We start from the raw sequence: 25240 nt of genomic DNA, 5'->3' as shown, positions 1-25240 counted from the left end.
TAAAAGTTGGTGGAAGTCGTAGCTGAGACGCCAAATTTCCTTAGTCTTCTGAGACAGTAGAGGCATTGATGGCTTTCTTAACTATAGTCTCAGCACGGGGGGACCAGGACAGGTTGTTGGTGACCTGGACACCTAAAAACTTGAAGCTCTCGACCCTTTCTACTTTGTCCCTGATGATGTAGACAGGGGCATGTTCTCCTCTACACTTCCTGAAATCAATGACAATCTCCTTCGTTTTGTTGATATTGAGGGAGAGATTATTGTCACCGCACCAGTTCACCAGGTTCCCGATCTCATTCCTGTACTTTGTCTTGTTGTTTGGAGATCCGACCCACTGTGCTGGTGTTGTCAGCAAACTTGAAAATCGAGTTGGATGGAAGTCGTGTGTAAGGAATATAGTAGGGGCTGAGAACACAGCCTTGTGTAATCCTTTGCCTTGGTGGATCTCCCACTTCTTCAGGTTGAATTCCATTTGCTGCTTTTCTACCTACCTGCACCAGTCCATTGATAACTTCCTGCAGTCCACTGCATCCCTCCACAGCTTCCCTTCTCACCATCAATCACATGGCCTATTTTTGTTTAATCTACAAACTTATTAATCATGGCTCCTACATTTACATCCAAATTATTAATATGTACCACAAAAAGCAGGGGATGCGGTTCGGAGCCCTGTGGAACCCACTGGAAACAGCCTTCCCCTCACAAAACACCTGTCAACAATTACCCTTCGTTTTCTGCCACTAAGCCAATTTTGCATCCAGTTTGCTCATTCCCCTGGATCCCGTGGGCTTTTTTTTTAGTCAGTCTGCCATGCTTGCCAAAAGCAATGCCAAAATCCGTGTAGATCACATCAACTCCACTATCCTCAGCAATTCTCGTAACTTCCTCAAAAACATCAATCAAATTAGTCAGATAAAACTTTCCCTTAACAAATCCATGCTGACTGCCCTTGATTAATCCCTGTCTTTGAGTGACTGTTAATCCAGTCTCTCAGAATTGATCCACTATGGAGGTCAGACTGACTGACTTGTAAGTATTTGGTTCCTCCCTCCATTTTTTAAACCAAAGGTACTTTAGCAGACCTCCAGCATGTTACCCGTATCCCGTGTGGATTGGAAAATGCTGGTTATACCACTGGAATTTCCTCCCTGGTTTTTCCAGATCTGTGGTACATTTCAACCAGCCCTGGTGATTTATCCACTTTAAAAGATGCTAACCTCCTTAATATTTCTCTCCCGGTGTTTATCACATCCAATATTTCTCACACCTACTTGTTAATTACAATGTTTGTATTTCCCCTTTTTTTGGAAGGCAGGCACAAAGTATTCATTAAGAAGCATATCCTCCACAATGTGTTACCTTTTTGGTCTTCTATGGGGCCTTACTCTTCCTCAGTATCTTACATTGCTAAAACATCTTTAGGATCTCCTTGTTCTTGCTTGTCAATATGCTTTCATACCCTGGCTTCGCTTTTCTAATTTTCCCTTTGGTTTCACCCCTTCACTTGTGATATTCTTTTCAGCTTTCTGTAGGGGTGAGTTCTTTGTGTCAGGCCTATCATGGCATCCAAGAGGCTTTGGCCTTGGCTGCCCTACTCTTTTTATCTCTAGGTCCACGTTTGCTATGAACCCCTCGAATTTCCCCCTCGGAATGCCTCCCGCTGATTTATCGTCATCTAGCTGTTTCCAGTTTGCTTTTGCAAGTCACTCCTCAGCTTAGTAAAATTGGCCTTGCTCCAAATTAGTGTTCAAAATCTTGTTTCACCTTTCTTCTTTTCCGTAATTATATTCAAACCGAATTGTGATCACTCCCAACAAAATATAACAAGATATTGTCACCAGCTTCATTACCTAAAACTAAATCCAGAACCACACCCTTTGAACTTGCAACTTAGCAAGAATTCCATTCCCTCTAAAATCCCCTCATTTCTACCCTACTCTTTGCATCGCTTAGGGATTTGCCTCGTATTTTCTCTATCTCCCTCTGATTGCTTGGAGATCTATCCTTCATTTCCCTTCTTGTGACTGCACCTTTTTTTGTTTAAGGATCATCAAATGAGGCCTTTGACCTATCATCCCCTCGTCACACCAGTACTCATTCGTTTGACCACAATTGCCACTCCATTCATTCTTATCCTGCTCTCGATCATCTGCAAATCCTATAACCAGGAACATGAGTTAATGTGTGCAGGTCCCACCTCCCCCAGAACTGGTCCTGCCAGTCCTGATGCCCCACAAAGCTAAAGCTCTCCTTCCTGCACCATCTCTTCAGTCACACATTCAATCAGCTCTAACCTCCTGTCTCTATGCTCACCAGCACGTGGCCCGGGCAGTAATCTGGAGATTTGAAGTTTTGTTTTTTAATGTCTTTCAAACAGCACTGATACTTTTTTCTACCGCTAGTATGGACCCACCACCTCTGGCTGTTTGCCCTCCCCCTCCAGAATATTGCAAGTTTCTGAAGGTAGCATTGAGCAGGGATAATCATAGAATCCCAACAGTGCAGAAGGAGGCCATTCACCCCATTGAGGCTGCACGACAGTAATTCCACTCAGGCCCTATTCCCGTAACCCCACGTATTTACCCTTATAATCCCCCCGACACTAGTGTTGATAGTTAGAAGTTTAAAGTTTATTAATTAGTGTCACAAGCAGGCTTACATTAACACTGCAATGAAGTTATTGTGAAAATGCCCTAGTTGCCACATGCCAGCACCTGTTCAGGTATACTGAGGGAGAATTTAGCATAGCCAACGCACTTAACCAGCACGTGTTTCAGACTGTGGGATGAAACCCACCCAGACATGGGGAGAACAGGCAAACTCCACAGAGACAGTGACCTGAGGCCAGAATTGAACCTGGGTCCCTGGCGCTGTGAGGCAGCAGTGCTAACCACTGTGCCATCGTGCTATAATAATGCTGATCAGGATAATGTACTACTGCTTTGAAGGATAATCAGAGCAAAAAGAGGTCCTGTTCTTCATATCCAATACCAAACATAAATTTCAGCATCAAGGGCAGCAGTTGTTAGCACTGCTGCCCACAACACCAAGGACCCGAGTTCAATTCTGGCCTCAGGTAACTGAGTGGAGATTGCATAGTTTCCCTGCATCTGTGTGGGTTTCCTCCGAGTGCACCGGTTTCTTGCCACAGTCCAAAGATATGCAGATTGGGTTGATTGGCTATGCTGAATTTGCTCTTCATGTTCCAGGTTATATAAGTAAAGGGGATTAGTGGGGTTAATACATGAGATTACAGGGCAAGCCTGGGTAAGAGTGCAGACTCGATGGCCTGGGTGGCCTCCTCCTGCACTGTAAGGATGCTATGATTCTAAGCAGTGAAGTATTATGTTCCTCATTCACTTGTTGTGACTTCCTCCTGACCTTCCGCTTGCCCTCGAAGTATTGGCAGTCCACAGAGTCTTTCAGTTAAAGCCTTGCAGAGATTCTGACCCTCACCAGGATTTTTAAAACATCTTGTTAGATACAAAGCTAATACTGACCTTGCCTGGAGGGGACTTTGCAAATACAAAAACAAATGGAAATGTTATCTCTGTAAGAAGTTCTTTCCTGATATGTAAGGCAATGGTTGCTTTCTTACAGAAAGATGAATAGAGAAGCGTCATTGTTCGACACTGGCTCAGCAACTGAAACTGACAGATGTAATTTCAATTCATGTCACGATGCTTTCATCGTTGGCAAAGCTAGCATTTATTGCCTGTCGCTAATTGCTGCTTTTGAGAAGGTTGTGGCTTGTGTGACCACTTTCAAAGGGCGTACGAGAATGAACCACACAAGGGTGACACAAAGGTCAGACCTTTGTAGATTTCATAATCCTAGCCCTCGGTTTATTCGCCAGTATCTTTGCAGCCATTTGCACCGGCTCATTCTGAATGATACCCATGAACATTTAGACTCCAAGATATTCTGATTGGGTGACCAGACCAGCAGTCCAAGCTTCTCCATTTCCAGGCAACACCTCGCAACCTCAGAATCGTAGTTCGAGATCACAGCTTGATATTGGGAGCCCAATCGCATTCCTCCTGTTTATCATCTGAGCCACTGCTTGTTGCTAACCTTCCCTTAAGGGCAATAGAAAACTAATGAGGTTTTAATGACTTTGTTAGTTGTATACTCACCATTACATATACTAGTGATTTACCCCAGAATTCAGGCAGCGCAATGGACCCGTGTTCAATTCCAGCCTTGGGCAACTTTTTTTTTTGAGGAGTTTGCACGGATTTCCTCTGGGTACTCCAGTTTCCTCCCACACTCCAAATACGGTTAGTTTGATTGGCCTTGGTAAATGTGTGGGGTTACAGTGTGATAGGGTAGGGATTGGGCTGGAGTAAGATGCTCTGTCAGTGAATCGGTGCAGACACAATGGGCCGAATGGCCTTCTTCTGCACTGTAATTTTGCTGTGAATTAATGTAAACTTCTCTCACTGCTATACTGGAATTTGAACTCTGGATTACTCAGCCAGTTTTCAGTATTGGAAAAGCAACAGCCAGAATAGACCAACTTGAAACATTGACATTTATTCATTTCTTTGAGCTAAACATATTCTACAGCACCAGTTTTCAATTCACCGCTCAGTACAAAGGAGGTATACACGACTTAAAACAATCCTACAAATTGTAAGAAAAATATAAGTCAATTTTCAACTTTATTTTCTTGATATTCAATTCAGGCTATAAACTCCCAGACTCCAGAACTCCAAGGCCATGGGATCCTCCACCAGTTTACCCTTTCTTGGTGAGGGGGAGGGGGAGGAGTTACTGCTTCAAACTCCTTCCCCTCACGTTGATTTAAGACTATTTCAAAATTCTTTATCAACACCAAAATATTACCACTCAAGGTAGCAGCTTACAGTTCAAAGGGTTCGAGGTGAAGGCAGACATTCATCTTGTGTGATGTGCAGTCTATCCTCTCTGTCCATTACAGAAAGAATCTGCATCTCATTATCACCCCAAAAACTACATTTGGCTCATTTTTGGTGCTGCAAATGCTGTACAAAGTGCTCAACACATTTGCAGTGCTCAGTGGGAATCCGGGAAACACTTCCAGCTGATCAATAAACCTGATTTCTGACAGAGCACAATCTTTTTTTTAAAAAAAAGTCAGGTGAAAAAACATTAACTGCATAACTGAAGCCAACTTTAAACTTGCATTATCACGCGTCACACATCTCCCTGACGCGGTGGCTCTGTCACTGAGGACAGACAGTTTACAACTGGACCCACACTGAGCTCACACCAAGAAGAGGGAAGTTTAAATTTGCCCGACAGATTCGCTGATTGAAATTTCCAATCATCACTTGGGCTGTTACTCAAAATATAATAACTCAATCTGGAATTTAAAAAATAATCTTTGCACAATATAATGCCTCTTTGATATCCCATGTTTCATTCAGATTCAAGCTGCTACTGTTTTAAAGAGAGCACTCCGCAAGCGCAACAGTTATCGCTTTCAAACAATAAAAAGCATGTAAAAAAAAAGCAGGTACATAAAAAAAAATTCCTTCAGCAACATCACTCGTTTCAAAATCTTTGGAAGGATGCCCAAATTAAAAAAAAAGAGTACCTTTAACAATTTTGTCTAAACGGTATTCAAATACCTAAACCTTAGGGGGCTGGAGTGTGGGGGCAACAGTTGTAACTGCTAATCGTTTCTTCAAATATCCCCACTCCTATTAAAAAGTACAAAAAATAATTTATAATTGTATTTGTTTGCATAATCTATTATTTAATGATCTAAAGATGTGATGACCTCAAACACAAACTCACTGCAAGATTACCTGGAACGCTGTATCACTTCATTTTGGATTCCAGCCTCGGAGGTTAACAATTTGCTCAATGCCCCATAATTAATATCGACATTCTCCCATCTTAGACATACGCACACTCCTTTGCTTATTTTTTTTTTGAGCCTTGACATTCTCATTCTTGATACTGGAGGAGGTACTAATTATTTGGGTATAACTGGTGCACAAAAAAAATTTGGTCTTAATAGATCTGTAATTTACAGAGTAGCATCAGTATTACAGGGAAGCACAGAGATGTGGGGTGGAGTTTTCCAGCCTCGCTTGGCCCGAAACAGGAAAATTCCACCCGAGGTCAATGGACCTATGGTCTGCCCCTCATCCACTCCAATTCCAGTGGTGGGCAGGATGGTAAAGTTCCAGCCCCGGTGTCCACTTTAGAGTGGGGAAACACACCAACTGAATCTTTGGAATATAGAATGTTAGCTGTCCGTCTGACCAAGTCACATTTATTCAGTTTAGCAAAAATAGGTAGAAACTCACAAGGCAAATATCCACTAGAGAAAAGTGGGAAAACCTTTCGGAATCAATACTGTCATTTAAAGTGAAAAGGGTAGAGAGAGAGAGTGCTCTGGTAAAACAGGGTGCGCTGCACAAAGAACACTGTCACAATGTTAGTCAGCGACCACTTGTGCACAGGTTATAAGTAGTATCAATGATTTGATACAAGAGGACAATTATTTCTCCCATAAACATCATCCCACAGAGCTACTTTCCAACTTGTAACTATCACCAAATTCACCATATGGCTGTGTATTTCAACTTCCCCAAATGTCATTACCCGAGAGATCTGATGGAATCAGAACACAAAAATAAAGAGAGTCACACATTTCTATCTTTAAAAAAAAAACAAATACAATTCTCTTCTTTGAATATTGGTTAATTCATGTATCCTCTGCAGGACAGTGATCCACACTTGCATTCAATCCTGCGCTGTCTTTTGGGTGAGCTGTTGACTTCAGAAGTTTCTGTAATGGACACATCACCCGAACCTACCAAAACCAACAGTACAATTACACTAAATCAGTCAACAAAACATTCCATTCTCACAATTATACCATGAAGCTGGCTTCACAGTTTTTTTTTAAAAAGGATCTCACTTGAAATTAATTCATTCCGAGGATTCTACAGCAGAAACTTAAACCTTCATTTATGGAAGGTGGGTGCTGGCTATGTCACTATTTATTGCCCGTCCTTAATCACCCTCGAGTTGAATGAAACATTCAGAAGGAGCACAACACTTGTTCTTGATGAGAAATTTCAGCAGTAGGTCTTGTTCCTTTTTTTTTAAAGCTGTTTCATTCCCACTGCCCTCACTCACGGCGTGCAGTCTCTCCCTTAACCAATTTTAGAGATATCATTCATGTATTGGGTGTGACACTTGACAAGCAGCAGAGGTCAAATTCAAAACTCCCACCATAGCAAACGGAGAGGCCAAATTTATCCAGTAATTTGAGAACAAGTGACCCATGTAAATTATCTGATCATTAAACACTACAGCCAGTGGACCTGACAAAAGGAGAAGGAAACCTCGTTTCTTTTTCTCTGCAGCGTGTACATAATGTGGTTAATAATGCCGTTCTTAAACAAACAAACAAACACTCAGCTGTGAGAATTTATTGTTACTTATGATGGATCACTACCTCCTCAAGGCAATGGACAGTATCATAGAATCCTTACAGTACAGAAGGCAGCCATTCAGCTCACTGAGTCCGTACAGACCACAATCCCACCCAGGCCCTATTCCCGCAACCCTCATTTACCTTGCCAATCCTCCTGACACTAGGGTCAATTTGGCATGGCCAATCAACCTAACTTGATCAGCATCAGACATAAAAAAGATTTTTGAAATGCTAAGTCAGTGACGGTGAGGCAGGAAGAACACCAGCATCATTCAGGCAGTCAAAAATGCAAAATCTCAGCAGGTTTGACAGCATGTGTTAACATTTCGTGTCTGTATGACCCTTTGTCAGAGCTCTATTCTCTCTCTACAGATGCTGTCAGACCAGCTGAGATTTTCCAGCAGTTTGTTTCGTTTCGTTTCAGATTCCAGCACCTGCAGGATTTTGCCTTTAACCCATTCAGACAGAGTTTCCAACTGTACAAAGACAGAGGAAGAAATTAGGAGAGTATTTTCTCCAATTGAGAAAGATGATCATGATTGAAAATGCAGTTTACAAACTTGGAAGAATGTTTTGCAGGTAGTCACAAGACATTGTCGTGTTTACTATAGTAGAAAATACGAAAAGATTTGAGTAAATTTACAAAATGTATAAAATGAAGAATGACCTTATTGATCAACACCTGACCCCATTCAAAAACCTCCTCCAAAAATGGCTGGAATTTTATAGGAGGTGGTTGCCCCAGCCACTGACCAAAGGCAATCCCACCTCGAGGCTTCCTGCATTTGGCTTGAGGTAAATACAATATCGGCTAATGTGAGACGCACCTTTCATCTGATAGTCAAAGGTCAGCTCCTCCCCAGCCTTTATAAAACGTGTCGAGAATAGTGCAATCCTTGGGAAGCGAGTATCCAAACTATCGATGAAAACATTGTAAACTTGGAGATTGGGATCACACTGTGGAAGAGAAGATCAGATTTAATCCAAACCATCAAACTGGATTGGCCAATAAGGCTAATTATCAAAATTGCTAAGTGTCAAACTGCCAAACAATAATTCAGTGCAAGAAATAAAACATTTGGACTGTTCCAGACAGGAACAACTCATCAGATCCGTACGTACTGCTGTTTCTCTTCAGAGGAGAAAGCTGATCCAATCACATCCCCCTCACACTTCACCTGTCCCATTTACTCAAAATAATTTGTATCCTTCTTAAAAATATTCATGGATTCTATTCTGACAATTTTTGGGAAAATAAACTCTACATTCCTCCTGCTTTCTGTGCTAGAGAAGCAATGTTTTTCCTAATGACTGTGGAATAAATAGAAGTGTGAGTGAAAACAGGTCTCAAACCAGCTCTCATCCCAGCTCACATTCCAGTCAATCTAAGCTATGTTGCATTTACATCTTCCCGGTGACGGGAAGCAAATCCGTCACAATATTGGATTTCACTTTTGGTGACACGGAAGCTTTTAATTAATTGCTATATTCTGCTTTCCCTCTACAACCACCCCCACAACATTCAGAAAGCATTCAGAAAAGATAACCTCCCCTTCAGTTTCACATCTATTTACAAACCAAACATTAAATATATTATTCTGCACAAATGTGTACACTTGTGGAAGAATCAAGGTTGTTGCATTGAGAAAGTGAGTTGCGGCAACAGTAACATTTCAATCTAAACTCAGTCCCTCCAAGTTAGGGTTCACTCGTTAGCTCAAATCTCTGCAATCTCCTCTGTGTTTGGGCTTCTTCTTTCTAAGTTACCATAATATCACTTTTGTTCATGCTGCTAAAACTACTTAATTTAGAATTTCAGATCTAACCATTTCCACAAACTGTTAAAATGTAAAGTGCATTTTTAAACCCCACACTGAATCACCATGTTAGTGTTACGTTGGCTGTCTGTCGAGCATGAATCCACAAGCTGAACTATTGCAAATCAAGTGGGCCATACCAGAGCCAAAGCTGCCCCCTTTGTGGAGGGGAGCTGCCCTCCCCACCATTGTTTTACGTTGATCACAACTCAGCCTGACCCAAGCTTCCCATTTAACCCCAACATGTGGATTCAAATTTCTGATAGACAAGGGAATTAAGGGTTATGGGGAGAAAGCGGGAAAGTGAAACTGATCCACTTCAGATCAGCCATGATCTTATTGAATGGCGGGGCAGGCTCGAAGGGCTAGATGGCCTACTCCTGCTCCTATTTCTTATGTTCTTATGTTCAAAGTGACCGCTATCCATCCCAACACAGAGACCGATGTGGAGTCTCTAACATCACTTCTTTCAGTCCATCTGTTACACAAATGTACCTGTGACACTTCCATACCAATATTCTCCTGGCCAAACTCCACCCTCTGTACATTTCCATTCTAATTTTGACTGAGCACAATTCTACCCTGCACTGGCCCACTCACCCATCATCCCTACTCTTTAAAAAAAAATTATTCAGGGGATGCGGGCATCGTTGGCTAGATCAGCATTTGTTGCCCATCCCAATGGAGGTGGTGGTGAGTTGCTTTCTTGAACCGCTGCAGTCCCTGTGGTGTAGGTACACCCACAGTGCTATTAGTGAGAGACGTCCAGGATTTTGATCCAGCAACAGTGAAGTAACAGCAATTTATTTCCAAGTCTGGATGGCGAGTGGCTTGGAGGGGAACCTGCAGGTGGGGTGTTCCCATGTTTCTGCTGCTCTTGTCCAAGGTGGGAGAGGTCACAGGTTTGGAGAGCGCTGTCTAAGGAGCCTTGATGAGTTGCTGCAGTGCATCTTGTACATGATATACACTGCTGCTATTGGCAATGGAGGGGTGGGAGGAAAATGGGGTGGATGAATGTTGAAGGTGCTGGAAGGGGTACAATCAAGTGGATTGCTTTGCCCTAGATGGGGTTGACCTTGAGTGTTGCTATAGCTGCACTCATTCATACAAGTGGAGAGTATTCCGTCACACTCCTGATTTGTGCTGTGTAGATGGCAGACGGGCTTTGGGGAGTCAGGAGGCGAGTTACTCTCCACAGAATTCCCAACTTCTTGCACTGCCCTCACGGTCACAGTTTTCATTTGTTCCTCGTCTGGATACCTCCAATTTAAAATGTTCATCCTGATGTTTGAATCCCTTCATACCCTCCCCCCTCCCAGCTCTTCAAATACCCCAGCCTCTGAATCCTCTGGCATCCTCCATCTCTTTCCACTATTACTGGCAATCAAATCCTCAGCTGTCCAGGCTTCATAAGGACTAGGAGCAGGAGTCGGCCACCCAACCCCTCGACCCTGCTCCACCATTCAATAAGATCACGACTGACCTTTTCGTGGACTCAGCTCCACTTACCCGTCCGCTCACCATAACCTTTAATTCATAGAACAGTACAGAATTGGCCCTCCATATTGTGCCGAGCTATGTCCAAACCCTCCTTATTTGGTTGACTTCATGAAGGCTGTTTTAAAACATATCTCAATAGTTGCAATAGCTTTGGCGTATTCAATATATTCATTTTCTGAGAATAGCTTTAATCGACTCTAAGTGGTTCCATACAACACCATTAGGTGGCAGGAAGATTTATTTTTAAATTTATAATCCAGAACTTCCTTCTAACAAGCTGAATACTTACACTGTGATTCACAAAGTGAGAAATGTTTCCAAATCTTGCAGCATCTACAGTGTACTCATCCTCCACGTAATCTAGATCAAACAAGTAGGTGATGCCTTTACTGTCGTAAAACTTCCCTCGTCTTTCTGCTTCTTCGCTCGTGATGACCTTTCAACAGAGAGAGTGTAAGTAGACATTTGCAGTTTGATGGAACAGAGGTGGTCAACTCCGATCAAGGCTGAGTTCATGGCCTCGGCTTCAGAAACCAATTCAGGACAGTCCGATTACAGATTGTATTCGGTTATAATTAAACTATCATTTTATCACTGGCATTGCAGCAAATGTGCTAACAGACGTGTAAATGTTCTTACATCCATCTGAAAAACACTAAACAGATTCAGCACTCTTTCCTGGAGAGAGTGCAAACGTGAGGGTAAATGGATTTGACGCTGACGTGGGAGAGCAACTCGAGGTGATCACAAAACACAAAAGCAGATTAGTGGAGCCAGCATCTTGCCTACAGACGCCTCGTGATTATGTTGTACATGAACCACACTGGATAATGCAACAAGGAACAACACAACTTGTAAATGAAAATGCAATTCAAACTAGCTCTCACTGTAAGCAGATTGGTCACAACAAATACAAAACTCAAGGTTATTCAGTTCCTTCCGCTTCCTCCCTTCAACCAGTTTCAGATTTCGTCTCCCTTCATTTCCCCTGCTCACCACCCTCCCCCCTCACCCTGCCACTCTCACCCTGGCCCCCTCACCCTCCCACTCTCACGCTGCCCCCTACCACACACACCCTCGTTCCTTGGCCCCCGGCACCCTGCCCCCTTCACCCAAGTTACACTCAGAGGTGTGAGGGACAGAAATTCACAGGATTAAAGCAGCAGGACATTTTCTTTAGAAAAGTCACAAGCCTAGGTTCTGCATCTGTCAGATTTCATGATATGAACTAAAACTAGAAGCGCTAAAGCGTGACTTGGGAAAGGCCAGTTTTGGTCATTGAAATTATTTCCTTTTTTATGATCAGCGATTCAGCAAACTGGCAGATTGGACACCAAAAGCAAAATACTGCAGATGCTGGAAAACTGAAATTAAATCAGAACACGCCGGAATATAATCAGCAGGTCAAAGGTAGTCATGATGTGGAGATGCCGGCGTTGAACTGGGGTAAACACAGTAAGAAGTCTCACAACACCAGGTTAAAGTCCAGCAGGTTTATTCCATAGTAAACCCACTAACTTTTGGGGTTTGGCCCTTCATCAGGTGAGTGAAGAGTTCTGGTCACAAACAGAGGGTATAAAGGCACACACAGTTAACAGAAGACTGATTAGAATGTGAGTCTTTACAGCTAATCAATTCTTAAAGGTGCAGACAATGTGAGTTGAAATAGCATTAAGCACAGGTTAAAGAGATGTGTATTGTCTCCAGACAAGACAGTAAGTGAGATGTTGCAAGCCCAGACAAGTCATGGGAGTTACAGATAGTGTGACATGATAATGGGTTCCTGTGTCTTGTGGTAAGATTCAGTGCCAGGTTCAGGACATCTGCTCTGGGCTGAGAGGAACAATCCCATTGCTATGGTCCAGGTAGATTCCAACATTGGGAGAACCAGGGAAGTGGTTCTGCACAGAGAGTATGAGGAGCTGGGCATCAAATTAATGAGCAGAACCTCAAAAGTCATAACTTCTGGGTCATTACTGAGCTGTGTGCAAATTGGCATAGGTCACATCAGATTAGAAAACTGAGCACATGACTCTCAGACTGGTGTGGGGAGAAGTGGTTCTGGTTTGTGGGGCGCTGGCATCAGTATTGGGAAAACTGGGATCAGTCTACAGCTGAACTGTGCTGGGACAAGTATTCTGGCTAACAGAACAATAAGGAAGTAGAGAAAGGGTTTTAAATTAAGAAAGGTGGGCAAGTGATCAAGCTTAGATTTCCAGTAAGCTGATATGTCAACTGTTGGTGTAGGAAGTAACATTGTAGCATGGATAGAAGATTGGTTAGCTACTAGAAAACACAGTATGCTTAAATGAGTCATTTTCTAATTGGCAGCACGTGACAAGTGGAGCTCACAGGAGTGGTTACTGAGGTCTCAACTTTTAGCAATTTACGTTAATGGCTTAGATGAAAGAAACGACTGCACAATAGCTAAATTTGCAGACGGCACAAAGGTAGCTTGGAAAGTATGTTGTGGTGAAGAGGACATAGGATGATGCAGACAGATATGGATAGATAGAGTGAGTGGGCAAAAGTCAGGTTGAAGAAGTACAACGTGGGAAAGTGTGAAGTGTTCACTTTGATAGAAAGAATAAAAAGGCAGAGTATTACTTCAACAGAAAACAGCTGTAGAATTCCAAGATGCAGAGACATCTAGGTGTTATTGTGCAGGAGTCTTTGCAAGTAATCAAGATCACCAATAGAATACTAACCTTCATTGCAAGGGGAATTAAACTGAAAAGTTAAGGATATTATGCTTCAGATACACAGGAAATTGGTAAGACCACTGTGTGCATTTTTGGTCTCTGTGTTTAAGGAAGGATTTAATGTATTAAAAGTGGTTCAAAGGACGTTTACTAGATTGATACCTGGAATGAAAAAATTGTCTTAAGATGAAAGTTTGGACAGTCTGGGCCTGTTTCCACTGGAGTTCAGACAAGTGAGGGTGAGAGTTGATTGGAGTGTACAAGATTCTGAAAGATATTAATAAGGTGGATGAGGAAAGGATGTTTCCTCTTGTGGGCGAGTCCAGGACTAGGAGGCACTGTTTTAAAATTAGAGGTTTCTCTTAGAGAACAGAGATGAGGAGAGATGGTTTCTCTCAGAGGATTGTGTGACCTTTGAACTCTCTGCCTCTATTGAATTTTTTATTAAGATGGAATGGAAGAAGATTCATACCTTAGGATTATGGTGAAAGGAGGGGGATGGTGGATCTTATCAAATAGAGCAGGCTCGAGGCACTAGAGTGGTTCCTATTCTGTATGTCTGTGATTTGGAGGAGTTGATGCCAGTTGGTTGTGGTGAGATATTAGGGGGTTAATATCTCATGCAACAACAAGCTTTTGCGAAAACCTGCTAAACCAACAGTTTGGGGTACGAAAAGCGTAAATAACTTTAGCCTGCTATGAATTGATTTCAATATGACAAGCTTAAGACATCTTTGATTAATAAACTTACCCATTAACAGTTCTCTTTCTTTCTATATAACCATATTACAACCTTAGATATAGTTAACCTGACTAGAACAAAGGGTGTCACGTGATTAGCTATATGGCATCAGGCCACATGTGACCATGAGGATTGTAAAGCTACATGAAGGGGGACTGTCCCATTATTCAGCATGCCTTCGCTACCTGACTTCCAGCCCTGAGTGGAAGTTACATAGCAAAGGCTTGCCAGCTTGCACATGTAAGAAGAATAAAGAACTTTTGAATTGGACAGCAGTTGGTGTTTGCCTTTGTATCAAGAGTTTCACAAAAAATGAACTTAACAATTGGCGCTGCAAGCAGGGTTCCAATATATAGATGTCTTCCAAGGTGGACTGAACAAGCGATCGTCTGGATGTCAGTAACGTGAAATGGACAGGCCCACAAGGTGAGATTAACCTTGGTGTCTCTCACTGAGCTAATACTCAGATGACCCCTCATTCCCCGAGGCCCTGTATTGACGGAACCTGGAAACTGCTTACGTCCTTGAACTCTGACTCGTCCTTCACCGGGTCGTCCGAGTCCCTGAGTGGCCTGGTGGTTAGGGTCCCCAGCTTTGTTCAGTGAAATGGTGGAGGGTTCGAGTCCCCCATGTGTACCTGGAGGTTAGGGTCCCCCGGTTGATCGGGGTTCAAATCCCTAGGTCAGTAGAAGTTTGAGGTTCGAGTCCTCTAAAACATAGTAACGGATGGGAATTAGGTGAAGTTGGAGACGTGACTACTTGCGCCAATCGAAAGGAAGTGCCTGCCTCAAACACACAGCCTTAGACTGGTTAAGTGGGGAAATCCCCTTGTGAAGGTTAGGACCCTGAAGAAGGCGTAGAGACAACAGGACACTGAAGATCGTGAAGCACAAGTGGTCAAAGTCTTCAAATAATGGGTCACACTTTGGATAAATCAGGGGATGGGACCCCTTTATATAAAATGTGTCGTTAAAACCCAAAAGGATGAGGAGCGACTCAGACGCTTGTCAGGGTGTTTAAACAAAAACCTGGGGAAGGAGAATTGGCCGTTAGGGGGAACTTGGGATTTGGATAAGTACTAAAGCAGAGAAGGTATTTGGAAACGTAATGTGGGAAGTAAATGGAAGGTTTTAATGAAGAGAGCTGATGAATTAACCGAGAAATCAAAGCTAGCCTTTTGATTTCCAGCTTTGGAAATCAAAGCTGATTGATTTGGGGGGGATAATGCGTAGGAAAGGGATCAGTGGATGGGATAATGAAGGGAAACCCAAACCTTGGGAAACGCTGAAGTGGGAATGTGAGAAGGACGAGAGAGATAGAGCAGAACAAGAGAGGTTGGAAAGGGAAAGATGAGACTGAGAGAAAGGACCAGAGCAATAAGCCAAACAAAGGAAAGATAAAAAAACCGGAGGTACCCCCTGACATGTCTGACATGCCACTGTTGTTCCAAAGTACTGACACCGATGAACAACAGGAGGAGGAGGATTGGAGAAGGCAACCCAGCACCCTGACTGCTCCCCAAATCCAACCCCAACCAGTCCAGTTCCAACCAACTCCACCTCCCCCTCCTCCACCGCCTTATACCCCAAAGTCCGAAGCCCCCATTCAACCTCCTGTTTTGCTGACCCCGACAACATCCCTGTCCAACAAACTCTCTCAGGAGCTGGCACGTACCCTCACGAGGGTTCAAGACAGGGACCGTTCACTGACCCGACAGCCTGTAGAACCCAATCCCGTACTAACCGAATGAAAGATTGGACTGAGCAAAAGCCACACTCTTAAGACCCATCGGCGCTGACGAAATAATTACTCTAAGTGATTCGGAAAACAATGAGGATCGTGATAGTCCCGATTCTTAGGGAAAGGAGGGTGATGACTGGGAAGAAGAATATTATTACTATTCCCCTCGCCACAGGGTGGGGGGGGTCCCCGTACGCCAGCAAAGGGATGTAACCGCCAATCGCACAGTCTCCAATCCAGCAGTGCGACAAAATGCCCCAGTTGTACAACAGACTATGCAAGTTTATACTTGGAAACCTCAGGAAATGTGTTTGATTAAGTCCAATGCCCTTAACCGTAAGACAAGCCCAGAGCATATTCAGGTGTATCAGGCAACACCCCCCCCACCCTCCAAGACCTCTTTAGTCTCTGTTGCATGGGCCTCACACCCTGCGAGTGTGCCGGATGGAAGACCCACCTGGAACACCAGGAATGGGTGGCCTTTTCAGGGATTATTAATCAGCCCCAGCCACAGATCACAGCCATCAGGACTGCCCTCCAACGAGCTTTACAGCAGCTGGTGGGGATGTCACCAACGTGCTGGAACGCGAGCCTAAACCTGGGGAGGACAGACCTGATTACAGGAATCCTTTCTGTTCCACCCTTGCTGGGGATACCGCCTACAATGCGGGGAACAGATCTCCCCAAGTTAGTGCCCTCCTGTTGTAATGCATTCCTGAGACATTAGCCGCTGCCATTCATACTAACTTCACAGACTGGCCTGACAATACATGGCCCCCGATGAGGAGGGCTCTAATCTATTATTGGAATTCCTTTAAGGAATCAAAACCTACTAAAATTAAGCACAAAATGGTGCAACACTCTCCGCGTCAACTGTGGCCCTGAGGCCCTGCTCTACCTGATCCCAGACTGGGATCCCTGGATGGGTGGATAATTATGGGAAGGGTTATGTGACCCACCCGAACGGCCCCCACGCTCCCCAATATGAAGTCCTGTATGCACCGCACCCTCCATACCATGGACCAAGTCCGCCTCCACATCACCCTGTCTGAGGGGGGCCACCCCACCCAGGACAGGGTTGTTTTAATTGCAGCAGCCACGATCATTGGCGGCGGGACTGTCCCCACAACCTGTCTCAAGGCAGGCCTCGGGGACAGAGACCGACATTCTCTCCAGCCAACCCACTTTCAGGATGACTACCCTCCTCCCATAACTTGTCAGTTTTGACTCAGGATCCTGGGGACAAACTAATGATCGACTTGGTTGTTCAGGGCCAGATTATTCCTTTTATGATTGACACCGGAGCCACCACATCGACAACGGACGCTTCATGTTTGCGTCAACGTGGATTTCAGCTTTCACCTGTCTCAGTGAATTCATGGAGCAGGAACGAGTATACCCCTTGACAGAGCCTCTATCGGTGGAGTTTGGCCCCCAGACCCGTGTTGTCCCATTCTCCCAAACCCCAGAATTAGCAGTTAACTTAGGGGCATATTGCGCCCCTTCAAATTGAAATCCTCTGTCTCAATGAGGGCAGGAGTATTAGGAGTGAACCAACTAAGCCACAATTTTGGGTCCACGGGTTGCTACAATGGTGGACGACTGACCTATCCCCTCAGGACTTTATTCCTTCCCTGCAAATTCCCCACCCTCACGTCACCCTGTGTTACGATCCTACCGGAGCCTCATTGGAATTGGCTGCCATTTTTGCCCCTTACATTGACTCATGTAAGCCCATCACTGTCATGGGCTTTATCACGGGGAAGGAAGAGTCAGCCTTCCTTGTACAGGTCCTGCCTTACCTATGGCACCAATCGGGCTTCATGTCCCCTCACATTACATTGAGCATCAATCCAGGATTCAGGGCCAAATCCTTCGGGTTTCTGGCACGCTGATTGGTTAAAGAATCAGACCCTGCTATTAAGGACCCCCCACAACAGTTGCCTGATGGTCTCCTAAGATATTACTGCAGTTCCTTCACCATAACTGGCCCTTAACATCACCACCACCCACACCACAACCCCTCTGACGAGCCCTCGGAGGATCTTTGGTCCGCTTCCAAACATGAGGTCGGGTTTACCCCTGTTTCCCCGGTTGTCCCTGGAGCATCCCTTCCATCAATACCTCAGTCCCTCCTTAAACCTGAGGCAGAAAAAGGCATTACTGCCCTAGTGGAATCTTTCCTACAACAAGGAATTTTGGTTCCGTCAATCCCCCTGTAATACTCCTATCCTACTGGTCCCAAAGCCACCAGGAATGGCGGCTGGTCCAAGACTTACGTCAGATAAATAAACCAGTTAACCCCCTGCATCCGACAGTCCTGAATCCTGCCACCATCCTCAGCCACATCGCCCTCAGATTCATGCATGTTCACCCTGGTTGATTTGCAACAAGTGTTCTTTGCCATTCCTGTGCCTACCACCCCTGTAAGGAGTCTGACAACACCAGGTTTAAGTCCAACTGATTTATTTGATAGTAAACTTGCAAGTTTTTGGCGTTTGCCCCTTCGTCAGGTGAATGGAGAGTTCTGGCCTCAGACAGAGCATATAACAGCACAGGCAATTTACAGATTACTGATTAGAATGCGAATCTTTACACCTGACCTGCTACTCAAGTCTTAAAGTGGCCAACAATGTGAGTGGAAGGAGCATTAAGCCCAGGTTAAAGAGATGTGTATTGTCTCCAGACAGTACAGTAAGTGAGGTTTTGCAAACCCAGGCAAGTCATGGGGGTTACAGATAATGCGACATGAACCCAAGATCCCTGTTGAGACTGTCCTCATGTGTGCGGAACTTGGCTATCAGTCTCTGTTCAGCGACTCTGCGCTGTCGTGTATCGCGAAGGCTGCCTTGGAGAACGCTTACCCGAAGGTCAGAGGCATCTCCACATCATGCTACCACCCCCAGGCAGCAGGAGTAGTGGAAAGAGCTAATGGGGCCATTAAAGCTAAACTAGCCAAGCTAATATCTGAAACTGGTCTAGGTTGGTCAAAAGTCTTGCCGTAGCCCTCTGCCAAATGTCTCATGAATATGCTGTAAAGTTTAATGTAAGCAGGTTTTAGGTCTGCTCACACATGCTAAAGAAAGGATTCCTCTGTTCCCTATTCCTCTCAACCTCCAGGAAATGATAGAATGGATTTTGTATCAAAACGAGACTAAAATCGGAACGAGGGCTGTGTTCAATCCTATAGGCTTCGAAAAAGTTAACGGACAGGACATCCCTCTATGGGTACCTTTGGGCAAAAATATCGCTCAACTTGCAGAGAATTCTTTATAATGAATTCTTTTAAGAATCATTACCAACCCAAATACGATGGATCAGACTCCCCACCGTACTTTGTTGTAAAAAAAATCAACAAAGAGGATCTATCTGCCTGATAAGAAACAGAACCATACCCATTGGCTGTAGCTACTACATTCAGCAGTTTAATATTACTAATCCCAGTCAGAAAGAAAAAAAAAGTTTCTTATCCCACTACACAACATAAGAACATAAGAAATAGGAGCAGGAGTAGGCCATCTAGCCCTTCGAGCCTGCCCCGCCATTCAATAAGATCATGGCTGATCTGTCGTGGCTCAGTTCCACTTTCCCGCCCTCTCCCCATAACCCTTAATCCCCTCTCTTATCAAAAACCCATCAACCCGCGTCTTAAAAATATTTAGCGAGGCAGCCTCCACCACTTCAACGGGCAGAGAATTCCAGAGATTCACCACCCTTTGAGTGAAGAAGTTCCTCCTCAACTCCGTTCTAAACCGCCTCCCCTTTATCTTGAGGCTGTGCCCCCTAGTCCTACTGTCTTTTTTGAGCGGGAAGAGTCTCTCCACCTCTATCCTATCCATCCCATTCATCATCTTATACGTCTCAATGAGATCTCCCCTCATTCTTCTAAACTCTAACGAGTACAAGCCCAGTTTATTCAGCCTCTCCTCATAGCTCAACCCCCTCAACTCAACTGGGATGTTCATACAGAACGCCATCTTACCAAAAGAATGTGAAGGATGGGAAGTGAAAAATATCACAGCCCAATAACAAGTTTCCCAGCCAACTCCAGCCTACTAGGCAATATGATAGCATACAATGGCACCAACTTTGTCTGTGGCAATAATGCCCATCCTTGGCTTCCCTAAGATTGATCTGGATCTTACTATCTAACGTATGCGGTCCCCTATGTCCGACATTATGACTCCCTGCATCTCCACCCCAAGATGCATCTGTTCAGATCTAAACAGGCCATCACCAAAACTGAACAATTTCGGATGATCGCCTTTCCTGCCTATGGGACAACAAACGCAGCTCGAGAGTGATTAATATGGCATCAGCTCTTGAGAAAATAGTTAATGATACTGCGGATGGATTAGAGGACGTGAACACTGCTATTTCTGAAGTTTCAGCTGAAGTTGTAGCTGTACAGATGGTGGCACTCCAAAACCAAATGGCTTTAGATTACTTGTTGGCAGCTACCGAGACACCTGCGCCTTAATAGGCTCTGAGTGCTGTACATACATTCCAGACTCCTCCGACAATATCACTAATTTAGCTGAGCGTATTAAAAAGATGGCAAACAGAATTAGAACCGAGGGGCAGAACTTTAAGGATGACAATCCCCAGCTGGTGGCCCTTTTGTAACCTCTTTGGGGACTGGGGAGGAATGATAATGCATTTAGGAATGATTATTCTGGTGCTTTGCTTATTACTATCCTTGTCGATGCCTGGCCCAGAGCAGAACCCAAACTCCTCTCTAAAGGTTTAAGTTACCATGAAATGATAAAAAGGGAATGAGGTATTAAGGGGTTAATATCTTATGCAACTACGAGCTTTTGCAAAACTTGCTAAACCAGCAGTTTGAGGTATGAAAGGCATAAATAACTTTAGCCTGCTGTGAGTTGATTTCAAAACAACAAACTTAAGACATCTATGATTAACGAACTTGCCCATTAACAGTTCTCTTTCTTTCAACGTAATCATATTACGACTTTAGATATGGTTAACCTGACTAGATCAAAGAGTGTCTCATGATTAGCTATATTGCATCAGACCGCACGTGACCATGAGGATTGTAAAGCTACATGAAAAGGGGCACTGTCCCATTATCGAGCACGTCTTTGCTACCTGACCTCCAGCACTGAGTGGAAGTTACGTAGCAAAGGCTTGCCAGCTTGCGTACGTAAGAAGGATAAAGCACTTTTGAATCTGACAGAGGTTGTTGTTTGCCTTTGTATCAAGGACGGAAAAGTCTTGCGAGAAACGAACTTAACAGTAGCAGAGATAGAAAGCACAAAGGGAAGGTCGAGTAGGGGGATGGGGGAGGAACAGCGAATATGGGGATAGGATGGGAATGGAGCATAGTGAAAATACAAACCAGGGTAACCAGCCCTCAGCAATACACAGTAAGATCTTTTTAAAAATCTGCACGGCACAATTTCTACACAAACCCTGCCGTCTCAGGCCTATTCTACAGGGGACAAGCAAACTTGAAAAAACAAAATCAGAAATGAGGTTAAATTAAATCTTTAATACACGTCAGCATTCTGAGCCAAAATTTACCATTTCACAAGCAGGACTTGAGCTGTCCAAACCAATAAAGCTAACGTTTTACCAGAACACTCAAAAAACTAATACGCAACAGCATTCCTGATCAGTGAAATGGACATACTGACCGGTCACTCTGACCTACAGCCCTACCTGCTGACATTCCCTACAGCCTCAGATATGCAAAAAGGAACATTTCTATTTTTGTAGCAATTGGATTGATACATGAATAGGCAAGGGTCAGAGCCAGAGCCCATCGAGGCAAAAGGTCTTCAGAAAGACATCATGGCTTGCTGGTCCAAAGAGGCTGTTCCTGTGTGTATTGTCAAATAAAGAACAAATTACAGCACAGGAACAGGCCCTTCAGCCCTCCAAGCCTGCATTGACCATGCTGCCTGACTGAACTAATTTCCCCTACCCTTCTGGGGACCATATCCCTCTATTCCCACCCTATTCATGTATTTGTCAAGACGCCCCTTAAAAGTAACTACTATATCCACTTCCATTACCTCCCCTGGCAACGAGTTCCAGGCACCCACTACTCTGTGTAAAACATCTGCCTCTTGCATCTCCTTTAAACCTTGTCCCTCGCACCTTAAACTTGTGCCCCCTAGTAATTGACTCTTCCACCCTGGGAAAAAGCTTCTGACTACCCACTCTGTCCATGACACTCAATCTTGTAAACTTCTATCAGGTCACTCCTCAACCTCTGTCGCTCCACTGACAACAAACCCAGTTTCTCCAACATCTCCTCATAGCTAATGCCCTCCATACCAGGCAACATCCTGGTAAATCTTTTCTGTAGCCTCTCCAAAGCCTCCACATCCAACTGTAGTGTGGTGACCAGAACACTACATTCCAAGTGTGGTCTAACTAAGGCTCTATAAAGCTGCAAAATGATTTGCCAATTTTTAAACTCAATACCCCGGCCAATGAAGGCAAGCACGCTGTATGCCTTCTTGACTACCTTCTCCACCTGCGTTGCCCTTGTCCTTTGGTCTTTAACTAATGTGACCACAGGATATCCTAAAGCACTTTGCAGCCAATGAAGTACTTTTTGAAATACAGTCACTGCCGTAATGTAACAAACGTAGCAGTCAATTTGTGCATCTGTATTGGTGATGTTGCTTAAGGGATGAATATTGGCGAGGGCATCGGGGAGAGCTCTCCTGCTGTTAAAATAACAGAATTGGATCTTTTCAGCGCACCAAAGGATCATAGAATCCTGCCGTGCAGAAGGAGGCCATTCAGCCCATCAAGCCTGCACTGACAACAATCCCACCCAGGCTTTATTCCTGTAATCCCACGTAGTTCCCCCTTATATTAAGGGACAATTTAGCATGGCCAATCCAATTAATCTTTGGAGTGTGGGAGGAAACCAGAGCACCCAGAGGAAACCCATGCAGACACAGGGAGAATGTGCAAACTCCACACAGACAGTGATCCAAGGCGGGAATCGAACCCAGGTTCTTGGTGCTAAGAGGCAGCAGTGCTAACCATTGCGCCGCCTATGACGTGGGATTTGATCTATCATCAGCAGAAAGATGGCACCGCTGACAGTGCAGCACCGGAGTGTCGGACTGGATTTCTGAGCTCAAGGCTCTGGATTGGAAGTTGAGCTCAGCTTTCCGAGGTGAGAACGTGCCACAGAGCCAAAACAGACAATACCCAACTCCAGTCAATTTAGTCCCACAGGACAAGAAGATTAGGAGCTTGCAGGCTCACACCTTCCTAACCAGCACATCCAGGACAGAAAGGCAGTGCGGTGGCACAGTAGTTAGCACAGCGCCAGGGACCTGGGTTCGATTCCCAGCTTGGGTGAGCATCTGTGCAGAGTTTGCATGTTCTCCCTGTGTCTGCATGGGTTTCCTCCAGGTGCTCGGTTTCCTCCCACAGTTCGAGAGATATACTGGTTAGGGTGCATTGGCCGTGCTAAATTCTCCCTCAGTGTACCTGAACAGGTGCCGGAGTGTGCTGACATGGGGATTTTCACATTAACGCTGCAATGAAGTTAAGGTAAGCCTACTTGTGATACTGACAAATAAACTGAATACCCTATTCCTGACCTTCGTTGATGTTTGTATGCAGAGAACCTTCTCATCATTTCCATTTCTCTGAAATCTTCTATATCATTTAACACGATCCCACTCTGGAGAGTGTTTCAAACCGTTTAACTCTAACTTCTCCATGACTGAAGTAACTCTCTCTTCATCCCATTCCCCTCCCACACTCTACAACAGGTTTTGCTTATTTCCCAGATTTGAGAAGGATTTACATTTTAATTCTGTTCAACTACAAGTAAAAATAAACTAACCAATGATTCAAATAAAGTAACTACGAATTAACACCTCGGCTGCTGCTAATATCTAAACAACAGAGCCCCAGATAAACAAAAACAAAAATAGAAAAAAGATACCAAAGATATCATAGAATCCCTACAGTGCAGAAGGAGGCCATTCAGCCCATCGAGTCTGCACCAACCACAAGCTAGCATAACTCTAGCCAGTATCCCTGACACTAAAGGGCAATTTAGCATAGCCAATCCACCTAACTCGCACATCTTTAGACTATGGAAGGAAACCAGAGCACCTAGAGGAAACTCATGCAAACAAAGAACAAAACAGCACAGGAACAGGCCCTTTGGCCCTCCAAGCCTGCACCGATCATATGTTCCTAACTAGACCATCTATTTGCTTCCCTCTATTCCCAGCCTGTTCACGTGGCTATCTAGATAAGTCTTAAATGATCCTAGTGTGTCTGCCTCAAGCACCTTGCTTGGGAGTGCATTCCAGGCCCCCACCACCCTCTGTGTAAAATACATCCCCCGCATATCCGTATTGAACGTTGCCCCCCTTACCTTGAACTTGTGACCCCTTGTGTTTGTCATTTCTGACCTGGGAAAAAGCTTCCCACTGTTCACCCTATCTATGCCCTTCATAATTTTATAAACTTCTATTAGGTCACCCCTCAACCTCCATCTTTCCAGGGAGAACAACCCTAATTTACTCAATCTCACTTCATAGCTAATACCCTCCATACCAGGCAACATCCTGGTAAACCTTCTCTGCGCTCTCTCCAAAGCCGCCACATCCTTCTGGTAGTGTGGCGACCAGAACCGGATGCAGTATTCCAAATGTGGCCTAACCAACGTTTTATATAACTGCAACATCATATGCCAACTTTTATACTCTATGCCCCGTCCAATAAAGGCAAGCATGCCATATGCCTTCTTCACCACCCTCTCCACCTGTACGGCCACCTTGAAGGATCTATGGACTTGCACACCCAGATCCCTCTGTGTCTCTATACTTCTGATGGTTCTGCCATTTATTGTATAGCTCCCCTCTGCATTAGATCTACCAAAAATGCATCATTTCGCATTTATCTGGATTAAATTCCATGTGCCATTTCTTCACCCAATTTTCCAGCCTATATCCTGCTGTAATCTCTGACAATGTTCATCACTATCTGCAACTCCAGCAACCTTCGTGTTGCCCGTAAACTTACTAATCAGAGCAGCTACATCTTCTTCCAAATCATTTATATATAGCACAAACAGCAGAGGTCCCAGTACAGAGCCCTATGGAATACCAATAGTCACAGACCTCCAATCGGAAAAAGACCCCTCCACTACTACCCTATGTCTTCTATGGCCAAGCCAGTTCTGTACCCATCTACCTAGTTCACCTTTGATCCTGAGAGATTCAATCTTTTGCACCAGCCTGCCATGAGGGACCTTGTCAAATGCTTTACTAAAATCCATGTAGAC

General features: G+C 44.3%; 1 protein-coding gene across 1 annotated transcript in view; it reads right to left on the bottom strand.

Moving 5' to 3' along the window:
* Window positions 1-4520: 4520 nt before the first annotated feature.
* Window positions 4521-25240, bottom strand: part of LOC145355528 (histone-lysine N-methyltransferase SUV39H2-like) — a 41604-nt gene continuing 20884 nt past the window's right edge. Inside the window, exons 4-6 of the mRNA XM_080207770.1 lie at window positions 11048-11194; window positions 8269-8398; window positions 4521-6811 (exon numbers count right to left, since the gene is read on the bottom strand). Coding sequence (XP_080063896.1) covers window positions 6699-6811; window positions 8269-8398; window positions 11048-11194 — 390 coding nt within the window. The 3' untranslated portion in view covers window positions 4521-6698. The remainder of the gene's footprint in view (window positions 6812-8268; window positions 8399-11047; window positions 11195-25240) is intronic.

The sequence above is a fragment of the Carcharhinus amblyrhynchos genome, chromosome 19, assembly GCF_965287045.1.
Source record: "Carcharhinus amblyrhynchos chromosome 19, sCarAmb.v2.hapA, whole genome shotgun sequence".
Classification (NCBI taxonomy): domain Eukaryota; kingdom Metazoa; phylum Chordata; class Chondrichthyes; order Carcharhiniformes; family Carcharhinidae; genus Carcharhinus; species Carcharhinus amblyrhynchos.
The sequence above is the reverse complement of the archived record's forward strand: the minus strand, read 5'-3'. Positions and strand labels throughout refer to the sequence as shown.